The following is a 10,878-nucleotide window of genomic DNA, read 5'->3' on the forward strand; positions in this document are numbered from 1 at the left end:
CAGTTGAGAGTTTAATTCTCAACTTGCGAATGATAAAAATTTATTGACCACTCTCATACAATTTAGTGTGCTAACGTTTAGATAATGGACAGTCTCATAACTATCGGTCGTGAGATATCTTGGTCAATACCGGAAGAAATATAACTAATTAATCCTTTGAAAAGGAATAGGGATTAACGGTAAGAAGACTTGACACGGAATGCAAAGGATCAAAAAGACCAAAATCTTCAATAAAGATATCTTTTTTCTGTTGAAGCTCGAAACTGTGGGTCAGTTGCCATCCTTGAACTAGGAAAGGGTATGACTGGAAAAGTATCGAATTTTGATGAGGTTGTAAGACACGTAGCAACGGATTACCAATATTCTAATAATGCTATATACTTCTTTTTTCTTTAATCAAATCAAATCAAATGACATACACTCTAGATACTTCATTTTTGCACGATTTGTTCTTTGCACCTTCTAACTTTTACAAAAAAGAGGTTTAACAATATGACATTGTTTCATTAAAATAAATGAAATTAGGAACTAGTTAATGTGATTCTGCTAAATAACCAACTGAGTAATTTTCTAACCGAAGTGATTGTTGAGCAAGAGACTCTGTTTTAGTCATCTTGAAAACTTTGTTTCTCTCTACGTCAGCTAGCTCGATCCACTATTAACTAATATAATGATTATTAAGTTATAAATCCATTTCCGATTTTCCATGCATAAAACTATATGTGCGAAGTAATATAATCGTTACCCTAAGTCTTTGCAATGTTACTTACTCGAAAATCCATTTTATATGTGAGACTTGGCCTTATCGGCTATCTCTTTTGTCAGCTACAGAACAATATGTAATCTGGAGATAGATCCTTCACTGATCAAGTTATGGCAAGACTTTGCTCGATTGATCTTAATTGAGCTGTCATGACTTTTAATCCGCTACTGCATGAATTAATGGAGCTTAAAAGCTGCCACAAATAACTTAATAACAAAATTACAACTTATTTGTACACAATTGTTCTGCAGAGTTGCATGTAATTTGTGGTCATAACTCAGAAGTTCTATTTTCCAAAAGGTGACCTTTCTCCTCTGCACCCTGGTGGTAGAACCTCTTTAAACCCACTTTCCCTCACAAAAAAGAAGAATATTCACACTAGTTTTACAGGTTCCCTAATTTCTGGCTTCCCAATAAGAAGAATCAGTATCAGGCATAAATGCACAAGATTCATCTGTTGGGATACTCTGGCTCGAAGTCTCAGTTTTGTTATTTGGTCCTCTTTGTTGGTAGTACTGTCGCATCGCCTCAAATTTTTTATCATCTGATACCCCACTTGTGTCGGGCACCACCTCTTGAACAATGGTTCTTCCTTCAAGCATGCTTACAACTGTAGACATAGAGGGCCTGAGCGTTGGAGAGAAACTGGCGCATAGAAGAGCCACATTGATCATCACCATTACCTCCTCTTTGTTGAAGTCTCCATCCAACCTCCAATCAACAAGATCCATTAGATTACCTTTTTGTTTCAAGAGATGCACCTGGTAATGCACAATTCAGACAGCCATTTGATCACCAAGTCAGTTCACAATAACAAGGTATTAAAACTAAGGTGTAGTTAGCAAGGAAGAAGTGATTCAATACAATATTCTCCTAAGAAAAAGTAATTCGAAACAATATTCTCCTAGCAAGAAGAAATCAGGGTTTTAAATTGCAGTTGCAGTTGCGGAATTGCGGACAAATGCGGGTTGATGCGGTCGTGATTGCGAATGCGGACTGCAATTTAAAACCCAGGAAGAATATGCTAAGAAAGCATCCATCATGTTTGGAGTAGCTATTTTTTCTCTGAATCAATTGTGGCAACAGAAGATTCTTCTCATAATTGATTTTGGCTTTAGTCAAGTACAAGAATTTCCAAACATGCATGGTATCATCAATTTGGGACATTTCAACAGTTTTCATAATGACATGTTAACTTCAGAGCACATTTTTATTCAAAGCTATCAATAGAATGAAATTTGCAGCATAGTTTCTACTTTCTAGATAATGTACAAAACCAGGCCAGATATTCTCAAGGACAGTAAGATTGGCATGAACTGGAGAAGACCATAAGAACATGAGTTACCCAATCTAGAAGAGAGAAGCATTCTTCCTGAGGATGGCTAACGGTGTTTGTGGTTCCGCTAACAATTTCCAATGCAACGATTCCAAAACTATAAACATCAGCTTTGTCCGTCAAATAACCATGCATTGCATACTCAGGAGCCATGTACCCACTGCAGCATGAAAATAAATCAATTACAGTAGTTGTAGGTCATATTTAATGCTCCTACAAATGAATAATTAAGTAGAAGAATTTTATAATCTTTATTTTTTTGCTTCTTCACTGCTTCATCATGTGTACAAAATATCATTGAATAAAGGTCAAAACAAGATAATATGAAATATGGGAACTCACTAAGTGCCAGCTATTCTGGTGTCTATATGGGTCTTATCTTCATCATTAAGCTTGGCCAAACCAAAATCAGATATCTTTGGGTTGAGATCTTTATCCAGTAACACATTAGTGGCCTTGATGTCCCTATGAACGACCTTAAGTCTTGACTCTCCATGAAGGTAAGCTAAACCTTTAGCAATACCAACACAAATCCTCTTCCTTGTTTGCCAATCCAATTTCAATTGATGTTTCTCCTGGTCTTCCTTTTTTACTGTCAGAGATTAAGACAGCAATACTGTTTAGTCATGAATATATGCTACATGTTCAGAATTGTGGATTATTAATTTTACAGGAATGGAATTAGGAAACTCAAACATAGAGACAAAGTGGTTACCAAATAAAGCACGTGCAAGGCTATTGTTTTCCATGTATTCATATATGAGCAACAGTTGATCCTCTTCAACACAGAAGCCGTATAGCTTAACTAGATTAGGGTGCTGAAAAGCAGAAATCAAGCCTATCTCATTTATAAATTCCCGATTTCCTTGCGTTGATTTAGAAGAAAGCTGCTTTATTGCCACTATTGTGCCATCTGATAGAACACCCTGCATTTGAGGAATGGTGTAGAGCTTATGACTACCATATTACTCATGGAGTCATGGTTATCAAGCAATAACGTTGAATTGTGGACAATATACCTTGTAAACAGGACCAAAACCTCCTTCTCCAATCTTGAAGGACTCATCAAAGTTATTTGTTGCTGTTTTGATTTGCCTTAATGTAAATGAACCAGTTTGTGAACTTAAACCTTTTAGCTCTGTCAGTAGAAGCCAAAAGATATCAAAGATCTCTTAAATTAGGAAAAGTTACATGGTTTATAAACATATGTATCATTGGATTCATCATCTAACCCATGTTACTTTCTTTAAGAGAACTTACAAAAATGGTTTGGGAGGATGAAAAATTCAAATAATTAGATATATAAGCAGTAAGTTACACTTAAATCTGAGAAATATTTTCTATGTATTTCATCAATATGATTTGTACAATTTATAGATACAACATGTCAAACAACCAATTATCCCAAAATCTTAAGTTGTTGGGTAAGGTCCACATGAATGGCTTTATATTATTATTTCTAACTCGTCCGATTGGACTTGAAGCATGGAGAATGCACAAGCCCACCTACTATGTGCTTTAATTCAACTTATTAAAAGAGTTAGAGGCGACAAGGATCGAACTCTAGACCGTTTGGTCATAAATGCTCTGATACAATGTCAAATAACCAATTATACCAAAAGCTTAAGTTGTTGGGTAAGGGTCACATGAATGGTTTTATATTATTATTTCTAACGCAACAGAGACTAATCCTAAATCAAATCTAATTCTATCCCTATTTTAATGGGACAATACTAATCTAAAATAGACAAACTATATAACAAACTCAATCCCTAATTCTATATGATTATGGTAATCTAAATATAAAAAAATTAATAACAAATACTCAACACTTAAAATCATGCTCTGAGCAAGTTGAAAGAAATTTAAATTAGTAATCATAACTGAAGAAAATTTTATTATGTTTTGTCTAGACTTGTAGGATTTCCCTTTTTGTTCTTTAATTTTCCTCTTAACCTTGTAGCTATCAATTTTAAGAGCAAAGCCACATCTAGTTTTTGTCTATTTAGAAATTTTAGTTCTATACAACAAATTACTTGGTAGCATAAGAATAATTTCACTAAATTGAAATCAATTACAAATACAAATCACGATTTTGTTAGTGGCTTTGAAATTAAGAATCATTATTAATAAGGAAGTTTTTTGTTAGAAAATAATGAGCCTGAGGTTAACAATTTTTAATTTTCTCTTCATATTCTATTCTAATTCTTTTCATTTAGTCTCTTATGCATAGGCTGAGTTTACATCCTGTTAAAGTAACTTTTTGTGATTACCTCTTGACCTTGAACTTTTCAGTTTTAAACATCCCTTCCACCAGAGTATACCCAAAACCAAGGCTATAACCATTGCTCCTGCAGCCACAATTGCAACTACAGCTCCTACGGGTATGCTTCTACTATTTTCCGATGGGGGTGTAAAGTCTGCAAGATTATTACATAAGAGTAAAACATTAGATTATTTTTGGACAATAAAGGTGATAGTAGAAAATAAGAAACTTCAGAGAAGTACAGCTAACCAGGATCAACAGATATAGCTGATATAAGAGGACCATATACGGATCCAAATGGGATAGTAGTTGTTCCTTTCCCAGCCCAATATAATCGGATCTCCAAGGCATTACTAGTCACATCAGCAGTAAACTTTTTAATGACTGCTTTACCAACACCTCCTGCTTCTTCTGCAATATTAAAATCCTTCGCCACCAACTTGCTCTGCCATATTGAAACACACAAGAAAATGTTTCACAAATGGTCATGACTTGTAAATTTTTTTGTATGGAAATGAAGTTGAAAGTATTGTAGAGCACTTTTACATTGTTATTTCATTCTTTAATTTGTTAATGGGAAACTTTGGTTTGTAATTTTGTATTGAACAACTGAAGGATTTGAATCTAGTATTGTGATGTTCCTAAAGAAACTGGTACGAAAGGCCTTTGTTAAATACTTAATATGTGGTTGGCAAAGGAGAGAAAATGACGAAAACATGCACCTGAATGTAGATGTCAAATACCCGCCTTCCAAGACTGCTATATGACTGATCATCAGTGAACATTATTTCAGCGAAATGGAGATTCACTGTGTAGTTTCCATTTCCAAGGCAAAATCCATAGTAAGTCAGAGAATTTGGAGAAACACGTGCATCCATGTAAAGTTTAGCTTCAGCATTGTCCACAGAAAGCTTTGTTGTATTGGACCATGTGTAGTAATCAGGGCGACCACTATCGAAGAAGTGCCCAGCAGTGATAATTGCCCAGTTTGTTCCAGTTTGGCGAAACCTTGCTCGTCCCATCACACTTGAATCATCATCATATGTCTTATTTCCATTGATACTTACGAGCTTTCCACCACAATTTATATAGAGAGAGTATGAAGCTTGGAAGATCAGAAATAGGTTAGTAACCACTGAAGAAATTAATCACTATTTTAAATCATGTTATCAACAGACAATTCTTCTTTTCTATTGTACCTCAATTTTGAAAAATATATGAATACATTAAAACTAACTACTTCAAATGTAAAAGTAATGGCTAACAGTTAATAGGAAATCCGTGAAAAATCAGCTTACTTTTAGGACAGTGATAGTTTTCCAAACATGAAATATTTCCTCTGAGAAGATAAGAAACAGAAGAACATATCATGATAAAGTAGGTTATAATATACATGTAAAGATTTAATTACTTAGCATAAAGAAGAAGAAGAAGAAGAAAAAAAAACGTACAATCTATTGCCATTCACAGATGATGCAAACAAGTTCCTATGGCATATGGGAAATGGATAAGGCTCAGGTAGCTTCTTAAAAAATCAAAAAAAAGAGAAAAAAAATTAAAAATGAAGAATTAAAAATGTAGGATTCTCACACGCTTCCTTGTTGACAAGTCTGCTGCTCAAAGTTTTTGATAGTGAAGTTGTTAAATGAGAGATCTCTGCATAAAGGTTATATAATCCATTTAAAAATATGAGAGATTAACTTCATGGAACACTTGATTGCTAGGAGAATTCTAAGAATGTCATTCGAAAGATATGGAAATTTTCTTGTCAGTTATCGTGAAACTTCATAACCGGAAAAGTTCAGAAAATTATCCATTGACTGATACAGGGTAGAGCAGCTTAACAACTACTGAACTAAAACGTATATGACCAAAACAGTTGCTGTCATATTCATAATTGAAGATTAGAAAAGTAAAAAATTTGCAAAATGCAACACATGTTTTTCCTTACACATTGCCTTCAACCATGTTTTTCACAAAAAAAAATAGAGAGGTTTATTGTTGCTTCATTCAAAATATGAGCTTGTGATGTTTAATTACTAGTTTTGTCAATTCAAATGACATAACAAATTATGCTCAGCTCTAGTGTTGTATAAATCTGTTCTTACTATAAATACAACTTATATGTACTAGAAAATTTAATATCTTACAATATCAAATCTCAACAGTTGAAAGTATTTCTCTGACGATATAAATATGCAAATATAAACCATATTGAATGGTTTAAGTTTCTAGATTTTTTATTGTCTACAAATATAACCTCAAGTTTTATTTGTTTCTCATATGAACATGCGTGGTTTTCATTTTTTCTAATATAAAAAGAAGATTCTAACCTCCCATAAAAGACTAGAGAAGATACTTACACGCACAAACATGAAGCTAAATTAAATAAGTATAACAAAATAAATTGTACGTTTCAACAATTCAAGAATCTTGAGTAGTATCTCAGATGCAACTTACACAAAGTCTGGTTTAGATATCCACTCAGGCAGTGATCCAGTCATATGATTCCCAGATAAAACACTAGTGAAATTAAAATAAAAAAGTCAATTTATATAAAACTGAAGTATATATTGCCTGGAAAAATAGTATCTTGATTAGCGAACGCTACCACAAATAATTTGGACTGTTCCCAAATGATTCTTGTATTGAGTAATCTAGTTTGACAGTATCAGTATTTGTTTGGATAAAGTAACCGAATAAATGAATAAAAAGAAGTGCATAAATTTATATAAAAAACAATCAAAGATCACAAACAGATTAAGAAGTTGGTGCCTCACAATCCTATATATGTCCAGGAGAAAGCAACGCAGTTAGACCTTCTCTTAATTCCATAATAGAAAACTTCGTCATCAAATGAAATAGTATTAACATCCAGCCACTAAGAAAAAATATGTGTGCAATTTGAAGTAACCATGTCAACAACTACATAAAATTTCTTACAGCAAATAGATCTTTAGACCATCGAAGCTCATTGGGATTTGTCCAGTTAATTTGTTGTGGCTGAGGTCTCTGAAAATTTATCAAGAATATGTTCCATTTTAGACAACGAGTTCATATAATATTGAACATAAAATACAGTTTCATGTAATGTGCAGACAAGAGAAGCGTGTTCTTCATCAAATCAATTAGCATAAACTGAAAGGATTATAAATATGAGTTTCTAAATGCATTTAAAAATCCTGCAAGAAAGTTCAAAAGTTATCATCACATCAACCAAACAAATTAGGAAAGAAGTAAACTGGCACTTACATGACATGCAGATTAGTCAAATTTCCAAGATATTCAGGCACTGCTCCAATAATATTGCAACTCCTCAATATGCTGAACCAATCAGACCAGATGTAAATATTCAGCAGCAATCTCTTATGACGAGGATGATGATAACAAGAGCATTTAACTCACAGGTTCGACAGCATTGACATTTTATCAAGTTGTGGAAAAGGAGAATCAGATCCATTCAAGTCAGTAATTGTCCTGGATATCACATTTAAGAATACTAGTAAAGTTACACACAATGAAAAAGCGACCTTTAAAATCATGGTTATATTTAAATTGGGGTTGTCTAAATGACCCATGATAAAGTTTGGGTTAAATAACCCATCAACCAATCACATTGAAGATAAGTGAGTTGAAATTTCTATATTTCATTTATTAATTTATTTCCAACTCATTTATCTCCAATGTGATTGAATGATGGGTTATTTAACCCAAACTTTACCATGGGTCATTTAGACAACCCCATTTAAATTAAAAATAAATACTTACAAGACAGTGAGATTTTTCAGATGCGAAATTCCAGAAGGAATGGGCCCACTCAAACCACTCCCTTGGATCACACTGTAAAGACATATAGGGAGAAAAAAAAATTCAGCTATGACAATATTTAAAACTTAACTAAAGTTTGTGGTAGAAGAGGGAGGAAAATCATACAGCATCTCAAGATTTATCAAGTTTTGTATAAAACTAGGTATTACTCCGGAGAATTGGTTGTCGGCAATTCGACTGCAAAGGAAGGTAAGCAACAAATAGAAGTAAATATAAATTCATAATTTATATAACAATAATGGTTGGCATAGTAAAAGTATGCTTACAATTGCTTCAATGTTGTGAGCCTAGCAAATGTTGCAGGTAACTCTCCAGTGAAATTGTTGGAGCGAAGGAGACTAAAGCAACAAGAAATAATAAATTGAAGTCAGAAGATCAATCAACTACCTTTGAAGATTATTAGATTTGTGTGTCATATTTAAAAATGATTTAAAGGGCTTACAGTGTTTCAATCTGGGGAAGATTCCCAAGCTCTGAAGGAAGATTCCCAGATAATTGGTTGAATTCCAATACCCTGTCCATTTAAAATAAAAGTTCAGCTGAAGTTTTCCAGAAAGAAAAAAAAAATTAATAATTGAAATGGTACAAATTTTAATGTGGAAAACCATAAACTTACAAGCTTTTGAGAGAGGTTATCTTTCCAAACTCCTCTGGAACTGTACCCGATAGACGGTTTCCATAGAAGGAACTTAACCAGTAGGAACATTGCACAAATTATTCATGTTCTTTTTGAAATTAGATAAACAACAACTAAAACATATGAGTAAATTAAAAATGGATTAAGAGAAATATAAAAATAAAAACCTATTTGTCAGAAGTCAGAACCATATGGTATGCACACATGCATGATGGAGAAAACTTAACAAGAAAGAGATATAGGTGTATTACATGTTTACAAGATTCAATGTGGCCCACTGTTTAGGAATTGTACCATTAAGGTAATTGAGGGTGAGATCACTGTATCAAAGAGAAAGAGAAGAATCAATCAAATAGTAGTATAGCTATAGAATTTAACAGTGATGCTAAACTTTTGAGTATAACGTACATTTCTTGAAGATAAGGCAACCTTACAAGATCCGGTGGGAGAGTACCCGAAAGATTTTGTGCTTTTAATACACTGTGACAATTAAACCATGGAAGATGAAAAAAATATTAAACCTGTTTCTATAATAACATTATCCAACTACTAATTACTACTAATGCTATACATTCAATAGCATTTATAACAATTTTAGTAACATCATTTTAATATACATTAATAATAATATAATATATAGATACAATCTATATGCAATGTACCAAGAAAATTAAAATTCATAATCTGTGGACTAGTTGCCACTTGCCCACTTGGTTTGTCTGAATATTCAAGCAACCCATCCCTAGCAAGCATTGTAGCAGATTGAACTTTCAGAAAGAGAAAGAGAGAGAGATACATACATGCTTACAACATGGCAAACAGAGTTATTATTGAAAGAGCAATTGCATGTGACTGCATTTTCTGATCCTGGTAATTGAGCAGGTGATATCCAGTTTTTCTTCCCACTACATGGATCCACAGTGAAGTCCCAATTCTTCTTCCCAAGTGTATTACCTATGTCTTTCAGAGCTTGCACTGTTTATACATAACCAGCATGTAAAAGAATGGGGTCAAAATAAATATATATTAGGTAAGTGTCTCTTTGAGATAATTCATCAAACAGCTTGTATGCAAGAATAATGGGGTAAAAAATTTGCATACAAATGTACCTTCAGCTTGTTGCAGAGTGGCTCCCAGAACAGAAGATGCAGAGCAGAGCAAAAGGAGATGAAAAAGAGGGAAGAAACACATATTTGATCTGATGAATTGATAGAACCAGAGCACATGGGATTGTACATGGGTAGAGAAGTCTAGGGTGGGGTGAAAATGGAAGATGAGAGAAGTGTAGTGAGTTTGGCAATTGGGCCCATGGAACTTGGAAGGATGAGATTTCTGAAGTACTGACAATTTGAGGGAAGAAAATAGAAAGAGTTGGTAAAATAGTTAATGAGGAAATGGTGAAATTTTGATAGAGCGATCAATTATCCCAAAAAACTTAAAGCGGTTGAGGTAAGGGTCACATAAATAGTTTTTCTAACACTTTATCTCACACAAGAATCATTTGAGTTTGAAGTGTCAACAATGCACATACTTACTCACTATATGCTGAAATTCAACTTATTATTAGAAGAATTGAGTACGTTAAGGATTCAATTCTAGACTACTTGATCATAGAGAATCTTAGAGCATCTCCAATATTAGGTTCTTAGTTTTTAGTTCTTAACATTATTCATGTGAGTCTGTACTGCCATATGTGCTTAAGTAATTTTTGCGGATTTTGGTTCAATCATTAGTTCTTAGTTCTTAGCACTATTCATCGGTCCCACCACACCACATTATTTATACCTTTTTATTTCATAAAGCAATAAAACAAATCTCATAAAGTAATTAAACAATTTGAATGAGTGAGAAAAAATATTTTTTAATGCTAAGAACTCATAAAGCAACATTGTTTAAGAATTAGTTCTTATTGTTTAGAACTAAGAATTTCATGTCTTACATCTCCAATGCTTAAGAGTTTGTATCTTAGTTATTAACTTAAGAACTCACCTTTACCAAGCATCTTCAATGCTAGTTCTTGGTTCATAGTTTTTAGCACTATTTATGTG

General features: G+C 33.3%; 1 protein-coding gene across 1 annotated transcript; it reads right to left on the reverse strand.

Annotated features, from left to right (window-relative positions):
* Positions 1 to 840: 840 nt before the first annotated feature.
* On the reverse strand, positions 841 to 10,177 carry LOC130748557 (probable leucine-rich repeat receptor-like serine/threonine-protein kinase At3g14840). Its single transcript, XM_057601782.1, has 24 exons — positions 9,940 to 10,177; positions 9,631 to 9,805; positions 9,239 to 9,310; positions 9,082 to 9,150; positions 8,810 to 8,881; positions 8,636 to 8,707; positions 8,460 to 8,531; positions 8,299 to 8,370; positions 8,134 to 8,205; positions 7,771 to 7,842; positions 7,618 to 7,689; positions 7,309 to 7,377; positions 6,826 to 6,888; positions 5,956 to 6,021; positions 5,817 to 5,852; positions 5,664 to 5,704; positions 5,088 to 5,470; positions 4,615 to 4,810; positions 4,373 to 4,519; positions 3,119 to 3,237; positions 2,815 to 3,025; positions 2,442 to 2,691; positions 2,109 to 2,259; positions 841 to 1,524 (listed from the first exon to the last, which is right to left on the reverse strand). The coding sequence occupies exons 1-24, from the start codon at positions 10,019 to 10,021 to the stop codon at positions 1,159 to 1,161; spliced, it is 3,000 nt and encodes a 999-aa protein (XP_057457765.1). The 5' UTR covers positions 10,022 to 10,177; the 3' UTR covers positions 841 to 1,158.
* Positions 10,178 to 10,878: the final 701 nt, after the last annotated feature.

Source organism: Lotus japonicus, chromosome 3 (genome assembly GCF_012489685.1).
Source record: "Lotus japonicus ecotype B-129 chromosome 3, LjGifu_v1.2".
In the NCBI taxonomy this organism is placed as follows: Eukaryota; Viridiplantae; Streptophyta; class Magnoliopsida; order Fabales; family Fabaceae; genus Lotus; species Lotus japonicus.